The sequence below is a fragment of the Anguilla rostrata genome, chromosome 1 (genome assembly GCF_018555375.3).
Source record: "Anguilla rostrata isolate EN2019 chromosome 1, ASM1855537v3, whole genome shotgun sequence".
Taxonomy (NCBI): domain Eukaryota; kingdom Metazoa; phylum Chordata; class Actinopteri; order Anguilliformes; family Anguillidae; genus Anguilla; species Anguilla rostrata.
The window spans coordinates 63051372-63072865 of record NC_057933.1 but is presented as its reverse complement, the minus strand read 5'-3'; the positions used below and the strand labels follow the sequence as shown (position 1 = coordinate 63072865).

General features: G+C 42.5%; 1 protein-coding gene across 2 annotated transcripts in view; it reads right to left on the bottom strand.

Annotated features, from left to right (window-relative positions):
* The window catches only part of ankrd28b (ankyrin repeat domain 28b), a 36231-nt gene extending 15188 nt beyond the window's left edge, over positions 1 to 21043 (bottom strand). Inside the window, exons 1-5 of one of the 2 annotated variants that reach the window (XM_064348446.1) lie at positions 20807 to 21043; positions 3338 to 3421; positions 2228 to 2306; positions 2019 to 2089; positions 38 to 238 (exon numbers count right to left, since the gene is read on the bottom strand). In XM_064348446.1, the coding sequence (XP_064204516.1) occupies positions 38 to 238; positions 2019 to 2089; positions 2228 to 2306; positions 3338 to 3421; positions 20807 to 20833 (462 nt within the window). In that variant the 5' untranslated portion in view covers positions 20834 to 21043. Of the gene's footprint in view, positions 1 to 37; positions 239 to 2018; positions 2090 to 2227; positions 2307 to 3337; positions 3422 to 5828; positions 6991 to 20806 lie in introns of those variants that run through there. The other variant, XM_064348439.1, reaches the window with a different exon arrangement.
* Between the last annotated feature and the right edge of the window lie 451 nt (positions 21044 to 21494).

The following is a 21494-nucleotide window of genomic DNA, read 5'->3' as shown; positions in this document are numbered from 1 at the left end:
GCAGCGGGGTGCCTGGCCGGTTTCCGCGGCGACTGACCTCCAGGTGGCCGCTGAAGGCGGCGTGGTGCAGCGCGGTGCGGCCGGCCCGGTCCGACACGTTGACGTTGCTGAGGAGCGGGACCAGGGCCTCGGCGCAGCGCACCGCCTTGTTGGCGGCGGCGATGTGCAGCGGCGTCTGCCAGTTCTTGTCCCGCGCGTTCACGTCTGCCGAGTGCTTCAGCAGCACCTGCACTGCATCCTGCACAGACACAAAGGACTTCACCGGAGAGGACTACACAGCATATACTAGCGCTAACGCAGCTAGCGCTTCACTGGAGAGGATTTCACACCACATACTAGCGCTAACATAGCTAGCGCTTCACTGGAGAGGACTTCACACCACATACTAGCGCTAACATAGCCAGCGCTTCACTGGAGAGGACTTCACACCACATACTAGCGCTAAAATAGCTAGCGCTTCACTGGAGAGGACTTCACACCACATACTAGCGCTAAAATAGCTAGCGCTTCACTGGAGAGGATTTCACACCACATGCTAGCGCTAAAATAGCTAGCGCTTCACTGGAGAGGTCCAGACCCCACACCACATACTAGCACCAATGCAGCTAGTGCTTCACTGGAGAGGACCAGACCCCATACCACATACTAGCACCAATACAGCTAGAGCTTCATTGGAGAGGACCAGACCCCACACCACATACTAGCGCTAACACAGCTAGCGTTTCACTGGAGAGGTCCAGACCCCACACCACATACTAGTGCCAACACAGCTAGTGCTTCACTGGAGAGGTCTAGACCTCACACCACATACTAGCACTAACACAGCTAGTGCTTCACTGGAGAGGACCAGACCCCACACCACATACTAGCGCTAACACCGCTAGCGCTTCACTGGAGAGGACCAGACCCCACACCACATACTAGCGCCAATACAGCTAGTGCTTCACTGGAGAGGACTTCACACCACATACTAGCGCTAACACAGCTAGCGCTTCACTGGAGAGGACCAGACCCCACACCACATACTAGCACCAATACAGCTAGTGCTTCACTGGAGAGGACTTCACACCACATACTAGCACCAATACAGCTAGCACTTCACTGGAGAGGACCAGACCACACACCACATACTAGCGCTAACACAGCTAGTGCTTCACTGGAGAGGACCAGACCCCACACCACATACTAGCGCTAACACAGCTAGCGCTTCACTGGAGAGGACTTCACACCACATACTAGCGCTAACACAGCTAGCGCTTCACTGGAGAGGTCCAGACCCCACACCAAATACTAGCGCTAACACAGCCAGCGCTTCACTGGAGAGGACCAGACCCCACACCACATACTAGCGCCAACACAGCTAGCGCTTCACTGGAGAGGACTTCACGCCACATATTAGCACTAACACAGCTAGTGCTTCACAGAACTACCTGGATCAGAAAGGCTACATGGACAAAGGTGGAAGGGTCCTCAGCACTGAGTAACAAGTCTTTATTTTTCATTCTTGCACATTATCACAAGTTCCATGGCCAATGACATTAATAGCAGCAAGCCAGTGAAAATATCAAAAATTAACACTAGCCTCCATTCATTATTCAAAGTTAGGGAAGCAGCAGCAGCTCAGTTGTTGGATTAAGTGTCCCTACAGATGACGACACTCGACGATCACATGTCTCTGCTATGCGAGTCTGAAGTCAGCTGAGCTTCGATGCACGCGCACGTGTGTGTGTGTGCGCGCGCCCACTAAATGTCGCTGTGTCGCAACAGCTGGGTCCAGCTGCTCCCTGAGGCCCAGGAAGAGTGACAGATGGCATTAACGACCGCCGTTCAAGTGTCACAGGTCACATTTCACATTCCTTCCACAGCACTCCCAAACAGACACGCATGAAGCGCGTGTACGTGCGGCTATAAAACGTGCGCACACTCCACGGCGCTCCTAAGCGCGTGTGTGCGGGTGAGTACGTGTGTGTGCGCGTGTGTGTGTGTGTGCGGGGCGGTACAGGAAGCGCTCTGCATACCTCGCTGCAGGACGCCACAGCTCTGTGCAGAGGGGTCAGCCACTTGTTATCTTTGGCATTTACTCTCGCTCCTGGATGAGAGAGACGGACGTTAAACAGACACCGGGGGCGGCGTGGTGCACAAGAGCATGGCACGGGTGCCAATGCCCCACCGCCAAGACCAGCTCAAACTTCCTGCACTGCGACCGCGCTGTGCTGCACACGCTCACCTGATAAGATCAGCAGCTCTATGATCTCTGCGTCTCCAAGATACGCAGCAGCGTGCAGTGGAGTCCTCTTCTCATTATCCTGTGAGGGACGCAGAATAGAACTTATACATATTTAATTACAACAGACCGCTCAAGTCCATTTAGCTTGTCATTTTGCCTTTCAGAATCAGACACCATGGGAGTAATTTAAATTGTCCTACTTTAAACATTTTCCAAGAGCTTTTACATCTTTCATGCAGATTTGTGTCCAGAACTGAAAACAATAAAAGTGGTCTGACAAAGGCACTGAATGACATGAATATAACCTTTGATTTACACTCAATACATCCTGCAATACTGTATAACCCAGGATGCAGTTTGCTTTTACCCCCACCCCTCCACTGATATTCCTGGTACTCCCAGTGCAGAAGGCTTTCTCCCTAAGTTTATATTCCTGGTACTCCCAGTGGAGTAGGCTTTCTCCCTGAGCTTGGATTCCTGGTACTCCCAGTGGAGTAGGCTTTCTCCCTGAGCTTATATTCCTGGTATTCCCAGTGGAGAAGGCTTTCTCCCTGAGCTTATATTCCTGGTATTCCCAGTGGAGAAGGCTTTCTTCCTGAGCTTATATTCCTGGTATTCCCAGTGGAGAAGGCTTTCTCCCTGAGCTTATAGTACTCCCAGTGGAGTAGGCTTTCTCCCTGAGCACATATTCCTGGTAGTCCTAGCGGTGTAAGATTTCTCCCTGCACAGATATTGTGTTACTCACAGTGGTGTATACAAGTTCTGCCAGCACTGATTATCCCAAAGGTGAAGCCTCCCTGTGTGGTAAAACTGCTGGTACTGCTTCTGTACCAGTTGCACACATTCAATCCTTGTTCAGGACTTTCATCAGGTACTTTTCAAATGCATAAACTCAAATTCACACTGCCCTACAAACAATCACACATTCAGAATCTGTGGATGAAACTGCAACAACTTGACTGTCATATTTTCACGTTGAGAAATAAAGCCCATAGAAAACAGGCTCTAGCATTTCACCACATCTCTTCCAGGTAATCCACAACAACACCATAAATGTGTATCACTGTTCATGCAGGCCTGTATTACTCATTATGATCATTTAAATATTACCTGTACATTTACATCTTCTTTCTTGAATATGAGGGAGCGGACTTCATCTGGGTCCACATTAAATATCGCCTTCAGCAGTGCTGGCTGGAACAGAGGAAAAGTCAGGGTGAGCCTCAGACACAATCAGGCCTCAATACTGTAAGATGGCTGATCACTGTGTCGTAATACTACGCTTTACACTTCACAGCAGAGTAGCACCATTGTAAGTGGAAATAACGCACTAGGTTCTTCAAACATTTATGGTAGGCACATTTACAACCCTTCCTCTGACAAATTGCCTGCATTCAGTGTCACAAACACACTGCACTATCAAAGAAAGAACATCTCACAGCTTTGCTTGGACTATTGTAATCTGAACTTTCTATTGGGCTGTTGCCAATATCTCTGGCACAGATATTTCAATAGATAACAACCAATTAGGTATTTACTGAAGGTCAGAATTGTTAATACATGGTGTGTCCGCCTTTTACCTCGATAACGGCCATCACTCTGCTTGGCATTGATTCCACCAGCTTTAGCAATACCTCATTTTCCATTTCATCCCAGCACTCTCCACTTTCCACAGAAGTTCTGTTCATTTTATTTGATGTTTGGCCTTTCCCCCTCTTAAAATGCTCCCACAGATGTTCAACTGGGTTCAGGTCTAGTGGCAGTGGTGGGAATGCCATCCTAATAAGCTCCCCTTGTTCTCAATAATGCATTCTTTGAGACTTCTGGTCCTAACTACACAAACACAGGATATATGTGTATTGCCACTGCTCATGGCATGAGGCTATTCAATGTGCATGTGGTAGTAAAGAAAAAAATGCTGAACACACAAGGTACTTCTTTAAGATCCTTATGCCTTGACAGCTATCAATTTGCCAAGTCATGTTGAGGTCATTCATCCATCAGCCAGCAGATGGTGCCTGAATTCAGACATATGATGTGAATTATGGACTCCGTGTGTAGTACAGTAGGCACCAATTATAGGCACACTGCAGCAAGAGCTTGGCTAACCTTTTCAAAGTTGGCTACCATTTTAAATCTGAAAATCGCTGCACGACCATTGAAATGGTAGAGCAAGTAGAAGCCACTCTTAAATTCTCATTCTTTATTGTACTTTTGATGTCAATTTGGAATGCTAAGCGATAAGGTGCATATTTTATCATTTTAAAACTACAGCAACAAAGGGAGAACTGATGCTAACTGTCGCAGGACCAGAAGAACTGAAACAATACATGCCTTCATGTTCTTTACAATGGATTACTTAACGTGCAGTGAATGTTAATATTCCAGTCCTTGCTCTAGAGCTTGTACTGCAGTCTAAGTTGCTTTAAGTTTCAGGAAAACTCTTACTATGCAAGCTTAAACCAATTTGTGACAAGACTCATGCGCAAAAAACTAAAAACAAATTTTATAAGCAGCAATGATTCAACTGCAGTGTAAAAAGGTTAAGCGGACACTGAAGAAGTTAACTTAAACTTAAATTACAAAACATAAAATCTGTTTTGGCCAAACAGAGGTTCATCCAATTTACAAACATGGGCAAAGCAAATGGTGAAACACATGCTGTAGCTAGCAAGATTTAGACAGTTCAGTCATTTACGTATTACTTATTGGATCTGTTGAGCCTTAAGCCGAATGACATGCATGGCTCGTATTGCAAACTTTATTCAAATGCAGATGGATATTCACAAAGGTACAAATGTAAATATGAAGTTCCTAATATTATGGGTTTTGAATACTTTAGGCCAATGAAATTTCTCATTAAAGTACTTTGAATAAGATTAACAGATGATTTTCAAAAACAATATTGGAAAGAAAATGAACTGAGAAAGTCATAAATACTTTATGTGCTCTCGTGTTATGTGATCAGTAAAAAAAAGTCTTTAAGCATCCTCATCTGGTAGTTAAGTGCCCTGTGTTTAAGTCGCCTTGCAATCAAAATACATCACAAGGGAGAAACCAGACCTTGAGAGTGATGCAACCTGCCAAAAGCCTCGAGTCCTCTGCCAGGATTTCTGAACACATTCACAATAATCAAAGAAACAAATATCGCCCGTGGAGAAACACAGCCTGTCGATGAATTTCATGACATAAAATAACGCTGAACAACAATAGCAATACTGACAGCCACAGTTTCGCTACCCAAATCGGTTAATAAACAGACTGGTTAAGAAAGGAATTATAAAACAAACAAACAAGAACTTGGAATTTTTCCCGGTTTTTCCTATAAACATGAACTTTCCGTGACAATCACAAACTTAGGTTTATCTGCAAAACCATGGAAATTTGTGCAACAAAGGCCTTGAATTTCTCATATCTTAATTACTGTAATATAATTAACACCTTCACCTTGGAGATGAATGCTCTTCCAGGCGAAATCGCATTTGTTTTTGAGTTTCTCAGTTCCTTAAAAGCTTAAGAGCCAATGCTGTTTACGGGCTCACATTAGCGCTTCGCTGACACCCAAGTATCAGCGCAAAGTAATTGATGGTACACCTCTCACCTTTACACCGCAAGTATCTGCGTCAGAGGCATGCTGGGAAGCGCGGTCCAGAGAAACCCTGGAAGGAAAGGAGGGCTCATCTTCCACCTCCTCTAGGACCACGATGCACACGCGGCTCATTCGCCCTGCTCGCACGCGCTCCGGCGCAGATCCGCAAACTTTCCCCGCGCGCCTCTTCCGGGAATTCCCCCGGAAAAATTTATTAGAACCTCCGCGGCATGGTCCGAGCTCCGGGGCCCGTTACGCTGGCTGGGAGCGGTGCATAGCTGGAGCGCGAACCTCCGTACTGACAGGCCTGCGATCGCCTATGGCTGTGTTCAGAGGCCCGGGCCCCCCCATTCATCCAGCCCGGCTGCTGAAACAAGCACTTTCCAAGTCCCAGTTATCTGTGCCCTGCAAACGAGCTGACGCCAACAATCCCCTTCCTGTGCTGTCCGTTTACAGCCCGGAGAGACAATGCCCCCCTCCCCCCAATGTTCAGAGAGCGGCGAGGCGAGGTGACACGCACACGCAGAGGGAGGCCGCGGCCAGCGCCGGGACACCTCTCTGATGGCGGGGTAATCGGACACCGCGCCCAGACGGAGAAAACGGCACTGCGGTCACCCACAGATGGAGATCACATTCGTCAGAGCGAGGGGGAGAATTCCACAGAAGGTCACCGTGTGCCGACGCCGCGGAACGACCCTCAAGGGTCAGCCTCCCCCCCCCCGGAGCGAGCGTGAGAACACAGCACCTGGGACCGCCAGTGCCCAGAGCACGGATCCCCCCGTCACCAGCACACCAGCGCCTTCACAGATCGCTCTCCCACACAGATCTCACGCTTCAACGGGGATCTCTCCTTCACAGAAACACAGACTCCGCTGTGGATTTCTCCCGATCAGAGAAACAGGCTTCAACGTGGGTCTCTTTCAGAGAGAGCCAGATTCCAGCATGGCCCCCTCCAGTGCAGATGGTCCAGTCTCTCGGTAATCCCGGCTGTGGCGCGGACTTCCCGCTGCCAGGGAGCCCGTCTCCGCTGTGGATCTCTCCGATGCTCAGGGCCCGTGTGTCATCCGCGACAGAGCTGCCCCGTACCAGAGGCTACGCACAGCAGAATGTCACACGCATCCCGGGGTATTCACGCAGCCTCTTTCACAAGCGGAGCGTCCCATTGCTACACTGCGGCTGAGGCACTGCGGGGGGGGGGGGGGGGAGGCATGCATTTGGTACGCTCCGCTTGGCCTGCTGAAAAGACTGCCGAGCGCTACGCAGTGCCTCCTGCACAGACCCTCTCAGGCACCTCCTCTCCCCTCCTCTGCTGCAGTGTGTGCCACACAGAGAACAGCCAATCGCAAAGCGGCGGCTCCCCCGTTCTCCTCGTCTCATTCCGACTCTCTCTGTCTGGACATATCCTCTGGATTCTTCCAGATTCTCATGCTGTAGAGCCCAGATTGACTGAACTGGAGCGAATTACGCTGCAGACCTAGAGACACACACGCACATGCTCACACACATTAATTCCCCCCTTCTCGATTTGGCTAAAGAGAAGGGGGGAATTAATATTTGAATGGAACATTGCCTGATCGCATCTACGGTAAATTGCTAAATGAAAGTGCTGGGTACTAATGGTTCAGATAACTCCTGCAGTTCCTCTAATGTAGCAGCCCGGACACGAGAAATAGTGCATCTCATAGCTGGTATCGGTTTTGTGAAACAGCCAATTGCTCATAATACAGAGCCATTAAAGACAACCTCTATCTGGAACACGGTGTCCGGATATACACAAAATATTACAGTAAGTCAGTCCTGTAGTTTCCCAGCATGCTTCGGGGCAGATTCCCAGACTCATCGTCTGCTAGCTGCCCAGCACAGCCTCACCAATAACAATCTGAATGAACAATGGCTGGGAGCCCTTTTTCCACTGCAAACTGGGAAGAGGCTGGCATTTATAGGAACTGTAACTGCTCACATATGAAAGGAGCAGGCAGAGAATTCCTGGCCTGCCGCAAGACTGTTAACTCTTCGCTGACTCTTTCCAAGCTAACAACATAACGGAACAACAGCGCAACTTTCATAAACAAGCCCTCTGCTGTCTCCGGAATCCGGCACAACCAAAAAGCCTGTTTCTGTACAGCTCATCGCACAAAGAATATGGCCACTGTCTGAGCAGCTGCTGAATATTCCCACTGCATTAAGTTTAAATTCCACTAAACCTAACAGCTCTGAATGATCCATACTTATCCATACCACTGGCCAAGTGGTGTCTATGTTAGTTTCAACTGTCATGGTCATAAAACATTTTGGTTTTACCCTTTAAACGTAAACCTTCACAACTTTGACAAATGCATAATTTATCATTTTAATATTATTTATCAAAAATAATTGGATGTTCCTGCTTTACGTGATTGCTTTAAAAGCGATTTTTTCTATGCAGCAAACCGCTGCAGATACAGTTGCTTATGAGAGATACTATCAATCCTGCCGGTAAAAAAGGGTTAGAATAAATGAGAAAAATGATTACTATACAAGCACAACCAGCATTAGAAGCTAAAATGGAAATATTTGCAAAACTGAACACCCTGCCAGAAGTGTACACAAAAGTGAGGAATTACTTCATAGACTTGCCTCTCACAGGTGCAGCTAATACAACTGGATCAAATCTAAATGTATAAATATGTTTTTCTGGCTCAAATATTTGGAACATGACAGGCTAAATCTTTCCATTTGTTAGATGCAATAGCCTCATAAAATTCAAGCGAGGTCAGCCAACCAGAGTTTTCTAGAAAGAATGTAGGAGTAGAGCAGTGCCATAGTGCATTATTTCAAAAGTCCCACTGTGCACTTTGCTGGTAAAAATGGATGCTTGGCTAAAAATAATGTGTTTTCATGAGAAGAACAAATGATGCGCGGGACAGTTCTTTTCTGCCCACATGTGCCTGCATCCAACAACCACCCAGACCCGTCCAACCTGCTAGAACACAAGGTAATATGCAATGGCAATGGTGACCTGGTCTGGCGGTGCAAAAAGCCAACACACGATCATTTTATCAACATACGCAAGCTACAAGTTCAACACACTGCTTCACAATTTGAAAAAAAAAAAAAACTTTTTGACTACTCTTTGGCATGACTGTGCAGGAACAGAATAAGCGTACACGATCAAATATTCAAATAGCCTACATATCACTCTCCAACAAGCCAAACAGTCCACAGCTTCAGAAAGGTTAATGAAAGGTTAAGATGACAATTTTTACAAAATATTTTATTCCCTTTTATTCCCCTAAACTACCTACTTCCATTCTGCAGCACTGTGCAAAAACAAATTTGAACTGTAGACTAGGTTCACACTGTAGACCTTAGTACCCAATTGCGATTTATTGCTTTTCTTTTTTTGTTTGGCTGTTCGCGTTCATTTTATAATGGGCTAGAGCCTATATCCGATACCAATGTGAACATTTTCTTCTGAAATGACCCGCAAGAGCAAATTAACAATAATAAAGGCTTCAGACCTGTCACACACATTCATCTACGTTCATGGAAAAAAAACTAAAACAAAATGGGAAAGAAAGATTAGCTGGTTGCTGACAGCATACAAGTCGACACAAATAAAGCTCTGTGGATGTTCGAGAGTAACTGCGGCATTGTATCTGGAAAGAGACGCTGCTGTCAGGGATGGGAACGACACATTTCTCACTGTCGACTAGTTGCTGACTGAAACCGGCAGCAGCATATTCAGGCTCAACAAATGCGAGGTCCTGAAACCTTTCCCCTTTTACCATGCTTACGGGGAGTACGTCTTTCGTTATCACTTCACCGCTTAAATCTGTGAAGCCGTCACACTGTTGAGGTCTCACTACGAAGTTGGGAGCTTGTTTGCTGCGATCCCTTGGCCTCAGATATTTAGTTCTTCGGTGAGTTAACATCATAGATGCGAAAGGGGGGTATGCAAATTTGGCAGCACATATTTTGGAACAGTGTGTTCATTGAGCTTTTCAAAATCATTCCATTCGGCACTCTTTTGCAAGCTGGGCATCTTTTCAACTACCAGTAAGTAACATTAAAGTGAATGACAACAAGCCTCGCCAATCACCTGTGTTACCCATTTAGAGCAGTAGCCAAGGTAACACTGGTGATCTTTTATCTTTAACGGTGCGAGAATAAAAAAAGATTTAACATTTGACATGTATGCTCATGACTGAAAATAGACAAACAAATTGCTCACATTGCTAGTTGCCAATAAGTTTTTCGTATGTAAATTTTCAGCACATTGAGCACCACAAAATTATGGATCTGTTGAGGTCCGTTGTATCGGGTTGAACTGCAGCAAACAGATATCTATAAAACTTGTCAAATCGCGGCAAAACCATCTGGACAGATATATACATAGCTGACCAATTTGTCGCCGGCCTCCACTGTACATCAACTTTAAAAAAGTAATTCCCTCTAAAATTAAATTACGGTAAGTTGAAACATAGCCTACCTAATTTCATTTTTGGGAAAACTACCCCTTTAAAGTTGATGTGCAGCAGAGGCCAGTAAGAGATTTGTCAGCCAATGATGATAAGGGCAAAAAGCCGAAAAAGATTTTAACTATAGCTTTTTGTGCCGCCATGGCTGCTGCTTCTGTGCAGAGGGACTCGTGGATGTGAGATTGGAGCCAGGCACGGCGAGATCATGTGTGACTCAGGTTTTGTTAGAATAGGAGCCTCTCCCCAAATACTAATCAGGTCTTTGCCCTCACTATCCCTCCACTGATTTGCACCATCCTTCATCTTCAATTTAATAGTTCCTCCAATGCAGAATTATGATGAACATCAGCAGAGAGAGGCAAAAGCCACGTGAATTCCAATATGCCTGTTCAGACTGAGGCCACATTGCAACGGTTAAGAAATGTATCGGATTTCAGACCACATATAGCCTAAATGCGGCCCAAATTGTAATTGATATAGGTTTTGCTGTTCACACTGTTTAAAGAAAAAACTAATCTGTGGCACACATAATGGATAAAATCTGATTTCTGCCTTTTTTACCTGAGGTGTGAATGTAGCCAATGGTGCAAGGTTGTACCAAGACCTAATAACACCACCTATATCAGTAGAGTTACAGTGTTCTGGGAGGAAATCTACAGCCGCATCTTTTCTTCTCTTGCCAGCTACTGTTCCACAGAACTAAGCAGCGGATGAAAGTGACACCAGGAGTTCAATGACCAACCACAGGGGGTCACTATTAAGATTTAAGGGCTAGGACTCCCAAATGACCATCTCCCACCAGGGGTGCTTTTACAGTTCATTATGAAACATCGCTTAGTACTCCCAGCCACAGTCTAAACAGAGTGAAATCATTTCCAAAACTCTGCTACTGTCCTTTAAAAGTAATAACATGACATTGCTTCTGAAGGGAATTCTGGCATCAACCACTTAATGTATTTGGCAATTCTTCCTTTCCTTAAATTACTTAAAGGCAACTCGCTTTGCACAAAAAATAAATCCAACCAAAAACATCTTAAGGGAAAGAGATTTAATGACCCATTCCAGGTTAATTACACATAATTTCAAAAAGATAACCCCAGCATTCAATTAAAACTCCCAAGTAACAGTTATTTGTTGTAATAACACAGCAGATTACATTTTTATTTCCCTGAAGAGAAGCTGGATTGCTTGAATGATTGAAAGGCTGCTTCTATAAAGCAATGGTTGAGAACTTGAAACAAAGCATATGCAAAAAGCATATGAAGCAACTTGCAGTTCCTCCATGTGGGGGTGTTTGTTTTAATGTACTCAAAGGGCATATTTATACCATGAACAAAATCAATTGTGGAATACATTTAGCAAAAGGCACATTCTGTAAAAAAATGTTGTAGTCAAAAGAGAAGCACCACTTGTTTGAATGTGCATTTGCCTCCAGATTTCCAAACCACATTAGAAAATAAAGTGTGTGAGATCTGGACACATTCAGACCACTGGGCTTTCAGGCAAATGGTTTCCTACAATGGTAAAACAAGAAATCCATCATGGAAATAGACGTCTAGTCACACAGGCAATTGCCTCACAAAGTAGAACTTCTTGTGGGTGTTCCTGACAAAGGAGATTGCTAAAGTGATGATATTTAGGCCTACATCTGAAATATAATTTTATTGGCACTTGTAATGGCCTTATTATTTTTTAAATCATAAAGATAACTAGTATTTTTGTCCATCAACAGATTTATTGACAGTTGGACAGATGTAAACAACTCTTCATTCTCCGCACCTGAATTCCAAAATGTAAGTGAGCTAAGGATTCATTCTTCTGCATCATGAGACATGACAAAGTTCCAAAGTCCATTTGCTACTCGAATTCAATTCCAAAATTAAAACCGGAAGAATTTCCCGCTTAAATGAAGGCTACACCATGACCAGACTACATAACTGAGCAAGTTAACTAGCCAGATAGCTATACAACTTCACCAAAAGGGATGAATTCACAGAAGATTATTTGGAGTATTTTCTTTTGGGGAATGCAACATTTATTGCTTCCAGTCAATGAAAATCATAACAAATTTGTGAGAAAATGCTCGATTGCTGTCAAGACTACTACTGGGCAGCTTATCTTTTTTGTTAGCTGTGGAAAGATATTAAAGGATGTCTTTGTTTAGTGGAGCGTCAAGTTCATTTGCACATTTGTAATGCCACCTACCCTCTTGTGAATCCCAACCCAACTGTCAACTCTTGGATCAGCAATATGGGCGGATTAATCCAGTTGAGGGTGCATGTCTCTAGGAAGCTGACAGCAGAGGCCCAGGGGGCCTACAAGGGGAGGGTAGTAATTTGCTTCGTGACTGTTATCACCGAAAACAACCAGGTGCACATTTTTTCCATGTTAATACAAGACCAACGTGATGCATGGCAGAACTGTCTTTTGCCAGTTTATGATGCTGAATTGTTGACATTTTTCAAGAACAAGACATTGTGTCATAAATTCTGTGCTAAAGGTATGTTTTAGTACAACACTTAACGTACAGAAAACATACAGCATGCAGGAATCAAGAGTGTAGGTGGATTTCGGAGGTACTTGTACTCCAACTGTTATTGACTTACTCTGCTTAGATAGTTCAGCTCGCAACACTTAGTGTTTACATGTTTTTTTTGTTTAATACCATTTGCCATTTTTATCACCTTGAGCACCTCACTCAAGGACAGAAGAGCAGTATCCCAGCAGGGACTCTGAGGCCATCTGCCTCCCTGCACAGTTCCTTATCCACTACTCTACACTGTGTCCCTCAAAGACATTCAGCCCCATCCATGAAGGGCATTCAGCACACATGTTATGCAGAGGAAGTCTGAAAAAGCATTTTTAAACAGGAAAATTCTGGAGAGACTGAGTAAGAGAGTCCTTTCCAGCCGTAAGCCATTCACCGCATTATGACTCAATTTCCTACCACATAGGGGCCGGGAGGTTGCCATGAAATCCCCCCCAAAAATTAAGAAGACTGAAAATTATAGAGCACTGCTGAGGTCCCAATGCAGGCATTCATCCATTAAAATGTTATGATGTTAATCTTGTTTAAAAAATAACATTGAATCTTACACATTTAAGGCATGGCCCTGGTCTAAATCCAGCGGTGGATAACAGGGTATAGTAATCTGGCTCTGAGGTACCTCGTGTTAAACTACTCTGAACACAACCTATGTAATATTTTGCCTTTACTAGAATTAAAAATGGATGTACACTATCATATGACATGACTTTTTCAGCTCAAGGGCTTCCTAAAGCTTGTAGTTTTACAGGAAAAATGTTTGTGAAATTATAACAAAAATAATCACATATCAAATATCCTGAAAAGATCACTAAACAATTTCACATCTTGCATACTTCATTAAAAACATGATATAAATCTGACCTCCGCTGAGATTTTTATTTTGGTGAAATACTTTGCCTGGAATTTAGATTGTTGATCTAGAATTGTGACCAAGCTGGGCGCATATTCTACGAGTGTTTTCCACACAGGTGTACAACAATGTGGTGGAAAGCAGCTCTGCAACATGCAGAACTGTGCAAGCCTTCAGTGCAGTTTACACCAAGCATTACAGTCCCTGCTGCCATTTTTAAAACGCAGCAGAAACCTTTATCATGCTCGGGGTACGAGCATGTCCAATCTGAAGCTCAGGTCTTCATCAGGAATTTAGACTACCTAACTGAGTCAAAGCTGTGGAACATAAGATGCCTTCAGTTGTTAAAATGATTTAACACTGAACATCCATCCCAATTTGCTTTCTGTAAAATATTGTGAGTGCTCAGGGGAAAGAAAGTCATTTTTGCCAATGACTCCTCTAACTCATCCACTAAATGTAGGCTGGCATTTGAAATGTTTAAAGGCCTGAAAACCATATGAAAGCCACAAATTCAAAGAAAGGCCTTGCACTGTAAGGAAAGTAAACATTTCTGTTAATGTTTGAGATAGCAATAACTTCACAGTATGTTCTGTAAAAAGCAAAGTTAATATAGTGGAGCCAAACGTCCTCTCCAGCATTGCTGTGACAGAGTACCATTGTAATTTCTGAATGTCACGAGCAAGCAGTCATTAAAAAAAAAACATGAGGATTCACGATTGACAAAAATGTGGGTTCCAAATTTTTCAGCTGCATTCTTCCCTAGCATTCTTCCAATCTAGAATATTCCAGACAATTGACAAACTAAGCCTTTATTCATCGTCTACAAACAGGGAAAAGGGACTGGTGCCACCGATGTAAATGACAACCAATCATCTGGGAACGCATTTACCATCAGAACAGAGGCCTAAGTGTTGACTCACAGTTGGAGACCATAAACAGGAAGACCCTTTGTCAAATCAGCCAGCAACAGAACAGGCCACTGAAGACCTGTCAAATCGAGTGTACTTGTACTGCCATAGAACATGTGCACTTTATTATTTAAATGACCTAAAGCTGTACTCAGTTTGTACTCACACACATTTACTTCAGAGTCCGACACAGGATTTCACAGTCCCTGCACCCCCTCTAGAGGCTGAGGAAATGGCTACTTTGGTACATTTTAAGGCCTCAAAGAGGTGTTATGAGGAATGTTTGCCAAGCATTGCCCTATAGCCCTGAGAAAATCAGCAAGTTTTGAGCATATTGACTCATTTAAAGCTATTCAGAGCAGTTTGCCATCTAATCCACTTCAGCTATTTAATCTTATAGTCTATTTGCCACAACAAAACTGGCCATTAACTGCCAGACACTCCAATTTAACAGAAAGACTTCAATATAAAAACAAAATCATTCATTAAAAGCTAAAAAAGAAACTGAGAATTACAGAGCAGAAGTGTTACAATTAAAAAAAAAATTTTATTTCATTTTATTTTTGAAGTAAAATACACGGTTAAATTACATGTAACAGCAGTGTAAATAAAAATAAATCTCTTTACAATCAATGTTTTCCCACCAAAATACATTAGCAATACTATTACTACTGAACAGACTGCCGAAGCACCCTTTGCTGTGGTTTCTCATTTAGTGACACTCAGCGCACCAATGTACACTTTCTCATTCAAATTAGAAATCTGTTACTAAATCAAAACCAGTGCAGTGCTGAAAGTGCTCTGTTGTAAGTACTGCAGGGTATACACGCTGCTCCTCTGGCTCATTTGCTTTGGCCCGAATACACAATTCTTCTTTAACCAAACCTCACTCCAAAACCATAATTGTACATGCACATGCAGAGAATCAACACTGCACTGAAGTGAGCAGAACCGCATTCATCATTTTAGGACTTTACCTCCTGTTCTTGCTCACCAAGTGCGTTTTCTGATAACCGAACAAAAAACATGCATGGCACAGGGTCCCTGTTGCTGTTTCACCATCTGGTGGTAAAGAGGGGTGCTACTTTTCATTGCCAAGGGAGCTGGTCGCCCAGTGACTGAGAAAACTCCAGGCACAAAGAAACATGCCATAAAATCACAAACTCTACCTCTGGTCACTCCACCAATAGGACCAATAGGGCTGACACATCCAAACTGGTGCTCAGGCATAATAGGGTTTTGTTTGCTTATGAGAAGGGATTGGTGAGCTTCTCAGCTTCCAACCACATGCAAGTAATTAGGTGAACAATCACACTGCATTGTACACCCTTCACATTCATAGAATATGTAGGTTATAGGCTCATTTGCAAGTACCACTGAGAAGGAGCACTTCATGCAAGATGTAAACATGATTAATACTGCTGCAGCAAAAACTCTCGTGTGATCAGGTGATGGTTTCAAATGTGCGCATAGCTCCAACTGCCCATGCTGTTGAATGGAGTGAGTCTTATATGCCATGGAATACCCTGCACTATGGATAAAAACTGGCTACCATATGTTCCCAACTCAGCCTTAGCAAACAATCAGTGTGAACCACAGGTCAATGCTGATGCAAACTTGACCAATCTGCAACAATTTTACACAGCATCTAATTTTATCATTCCAAGTGACCATAGCATAAACACATGCAGTCATGTATGTATGCACACACACTTTCATCCTGGTCAAACTCCTAAAATAAACCATGAATGCATTCTAATCAACAGGAGCCATATTAACAAGGTTATCACACAAGACCAAATTATTGCTTCTTGTCTTGGTAATCAACACGCAGAGCTAACCTTCAGACTTTTTCAGTTGTCAAATTGTTTACACAACAAATTAATGTTTAGCTTTGACTAAAAACAGGATCTGTTGAATGTGACTAAGAATAGAAGGAGCTTAGGGCAACATTTTTGCCCATAGCATTAATTTTAAATACTCCACAGTTCCATGATTTGTGTTATTACTAATCTGTTGAGTTTCGTTCCAGACAATCAATAGAAATGCTGGACTCAATATATGTGAATGCAATATATGTGAATGCTTTGTTTTAACTGAAAAAATTTAAAAGAAATTCACAGTAGTTTACTCTTTGCATATGAGATTTGTGTTTTCTCCATCCTTAAACAATTTTTTCTCAACTTTGGCTTTGCCTGCATTAAAAGAAACAAAACGCAGAGGTAACTATAAATTGCATTTAATTTCTGTTGAGCTGCATACATTACATGTTGACAGCAGCTGCGACCATGCCCATTTCAGCAGTGGTTGCTGAAGTGACAATATCAGACCACAGTAATTAATATGTATTGGTGCAATAAGAAATTTCAACCTTGTCCCCCCCACGTTATTTCTACCAGAGCCCCAAGGAGCATCATTAGCCTGGCTCCAGACTGCAGCTTGCAAACAATTTTCCAAAATGATAGCTCATTACAAGCAGGCAGCCAGCTTTCACCATCGATTATGGATTATTAGGGTCACTGTTAATTAGCTAGTCCTTATAAACTGGACATGGCTTGAGTGTGAAAAGTAAAAATCAGCTAATTATCAAAACAAATTCTTCCTAATTTTCCATCTGCCTACAACAAGCAAAAGTCACTGCATAAAAGTATGCACTTATCAAAGAAATGCCTCATAATTTTAAAGACACTTGCGCACAGTGACCTATATATCAATCATATCCCTTGTTTTAATTGCAGATAGGTAAAATACTCGTTTATGGATAAAATACAAATACACATTCGTAATAGAACTACAATATTGCAACAGTCATAAACTAAGTGAAACAGGAAGTGCACATGAGTGAAAGGCAGCTATGATAACTGAGTTTTCAGAAACAAAACAATAAATATTTTCTGTACATTACGGCTCAACAATGGAAGCATTCCTCATAAGGGAAGTGGGCAATCAGAACACGATACAAAGTTATCTAGCTCATTTGTTGTGGTTTTCAAAAAAGGAATTAAAATGTGATTGCAAATGAACTGACACATTTGCACTGTTGAGATTGATCTGTTTAGAGACAAGATGATTTAGAGAGCAGAAAGAAGCTAATGACAACAGTGGTTTAGATGTGGTGGATGTGTATGTGTTAATTCGCTAGCATTAGACAGCAATATACAATGAATTAAAAAAAGAACATTTTTAAGAACTTGCTACTCTGGAAACATTTTATGTGTTTTATTATACATTATTATACCCACTACCTGAAACAAGTTTTTCTCCACTTCAAGACAACCACTATACAACTGCAACACAGATGTAACTTTTAAACTAGCCAACACTGCTACTATGTGCTTCTAAGCCTACTTAACCCATAGGCTATTATACTGACACTAGGAGTAGCTAGCTTGTAACTTAAATAGCTTGATGCTGAGGTAGCCAACTGCCAAAGTTTAAATTCTGAGAGAAGGACTCCAAAATACTATTTGCACCTTTCTCCAAGCAGTAATCACCACTTTTAACCCAGAAATCTTCATATCTTCTCTTCTTCTTGAAAAATATATGGTTTGACCTTTTTGAGAACATTTCAATTTGCATAATGTACGTCATTTTCCATTTCAATTCTGAAATAAGGGCATCTTTGAAATAAACAAACATTAAATGTCACAGAAAGACAATTACGCTGCTGTTGGGACTGTGGCAGAAGTTGCAATTTGGGGTACAAATGCATGTGCTTGAGACTGGGAACACATGCAGCCTTTGTCTACATCCAAATGAAATGCTGAAAATTATAGTTTACCACTTTACCACTATACTGAACATGATTTCACATTACTGGCTAATGTAAAGAAATTGAGGGGTGTGGTTTATAAATCCCAGTCTGATTGGGAAGTTCAGCATATTTGTCTGTGCCAGAATAACAACCTAGACCATTCCTTCATATTAAATTAAATACAGACACAAATAGATATGGAAAGCATAAGTGATGTGATTTCAACTATACAATCTTAATGTCCAGTCCTGGTCATAATTTAACAGCAAAAAATGAATTTATATTATAAAACTGATGGCTTGCCAAATTAACCGTGTTGTCCTGTCTGGATAAGTAAACACTTATCCACCTTACATTCCACCTGAGTAACAATACTTCGATTACAGTACACACCCACTACACCTTTAACCTTGTTGCTCGCATGTCTTCCAGGCTCCTTTAGTGACAACAGAGCAGGCATCAGTGAGAAGAGCTGTCAATCCTGGATATCCTTTAATTACTTGTGATAATACAGAATTGCCCCCTGATACAAAAGTATAACGGAAAAAAACAAACCCAACACTGCCATTGGAAAACCATTCAAAATGATGCCACAAATTCGCAATGACCACATTCCTGATGCATTTCTGAATGGGCGATCTTATCAACCTTCCATTTGAGAAATGTCCATTGCAGTAAACAAACTGGTATAAACTACATCTAAACGTCCTCTTCCACTACCCCTGTAAAACTTGTGCAGGCATTTCCATACTATTAGACAAAAGCAAGCAAACAATTTCTCTCCCCTGGAAATCTATTTCAAGGTATTGCCTTTCAAACTACACAACAACTAGATAGACTTGATTATCCACAATCTACATTTCACCTGAAATCATTCAATGAAACAATTACATTTTTATCTCCAGCAGCTTTGTACACAATCTTTTGTTTATCTAACAGCCATGCTCTGCAAAAACGTTCTAGCCTTTAAAAAAATAAATAAAATAAAAAATTAAATTTTAAGATGTGGTCATTTGTTTAGGCCTTCAATTCGGAATGTGTTTAGGTCATTATGAAATAAAGGACTACTTTATAAACAGGGGTTGTCGATACAATCTGAAAATGCCGAGCATTAGATGACAGGTGGCCACTTTTGCTTAAGTTTTTACAAAAATGTAGCTTAAAAAATACATTTTCCCAGATGGATTAAACAATAATCAGATTATAAATCTTCACATATTGAATTGAAATGAGAACATGGCGCAAAAAAGCTATATGAAAATGTATCCTTAAGGCAGCTTTTGCAAAAACTGATGGCCAAAACGGTACTGGAAATAAACGTTTGGTTCTCAGACGCAGGCCGAAACAACAAAGTTAACGTTAGCCATTTTGCTAACAAGAATGCAGGCCACGACATAACACTGTCACCTGTTGCTTTGTGAAACAGGAGGTAGCCACTTAATAAGCGACAGAACTTGCAATGCAAAGTTGGTTACATAAGCTCCTTAGTATGACAACCTAGACACCTTACCAGTCAGCAATAATTCTATGGCCAGTTAAATAAATTGTTATAGTGCTCTGCCGTAAAACCAATATGACATTGGGGTAGTGCCACATCGGCGCTGGACACTGGGCTAGCTACTCTGGCCAACACGTAAACATAAAAATTAATGCAAGCTGTAGCTAATAACTACGCATCAATAACACCACGGCCACAGCCAGTTCTCTCATGTTTGGTCTTGGTTTCTAGTTTTCAGCTCTAGCTATTAAAGTGGCATTACTAACAGGATAAATTAGCCAAAGCAAACGCTGACGACCGCAATAGAACCAATAAACGACACCAATAATTTAAGAATAAAAAATGCTAGAAAGTATGCGGACGTATTTTCGGTTTTCCAGTCGACAATCTAACATGTGATACAACTAGAATATCGTTACCTAAAGTTAGCCAGCTAAAGCTAGCTATACAAGGAAATTATGTTAACGCTAACGTTACTCAAAACTCTTCCTTGGAGATCTACTAGGAATTAATTCGACACGTTTACTCAAAGGACAAATGAGCCATCTAACTAACCACCCACAATAAAATCAAGGCACTGTTCTCGCTACGGGATCGTTAGCAAGCAGTTAGCCAGCATATCAAAGCTAAGGCTAGATTTACAATTTGATTCGGCCTTCCACGCTGCCATTGCTCGCATGGTTACAAAGCTACTAGCTAGCTATAGTCTAGACTCGCTGCTAGTCATCGCAACGAGGCCCACGTCTAGCTACTTGTTAACATAACCACGCACAGTTTGCATTACAGAGCCCAGCAGATTTTACAGATCTCCTCACTATATTACGTGAATTTAAAAATCATGCCCAAAGAACCCTTCTCCACCACAACCTCACTAGCTAACTGCTAGCTGTGCAACAGCAATCGCTGATTTTCTGGTTGCTTATTGTGGTATCTAACGAATGTCGGCTAGCGGGAATAGACATCACCTACCTGGTCTCGAATTTTGAGAACCACCATGATTCTACAGTTTCGCTGGCTCTCATGCAGAAACGGCTAACTCGACCTTTATTTTAGTCGCGATATTTTGGGACCCCGGACACCCGCGGGTTAATTTCCCCCTCTTATTTCAGTTTGCACTCGGCCTGGGCTTCCTCTTTCCTTCCTGAAATAGACAAACACAGGAGGCACTAACTCCATAACATTACCGCCATCGTAATGCAGCAGTTAGAAGTCCACGGATTGGCTGCAAGAGGGGCTGAATCAACAGTAAGATCGAAACCGGTTGGTTTAGCGATCCTGACAGACGCCCATGGTTTGCTTTGTGACGCAACACTGTATTGTCTTGGCAACGGTGCACCTAATGTAGTCCTGGTGTAGTCCCTTGGATATTGCACGCCTTTCAAATTATGTCGTGTGCAAGATGTCTTATTCCCAAGTAAAATACTTTTGCGCGGCTGCCATGCGTTTACAAGTGTTTGTTACAATATACACCCAGCCGCACATCCAGACAGTAGGATTTTCAGGCTAACTAGATTTGACTACAAAAAGGTACGTTTTCTTTGATCCAATTTACAAACAACCTCATCCTGTGATTGTTGCAAGATATATGCCTTATACTCTAAAATTGCCTATTTAAAAACAATTATTTGTCAGCAATCTCACTAATATTGTTATTGTT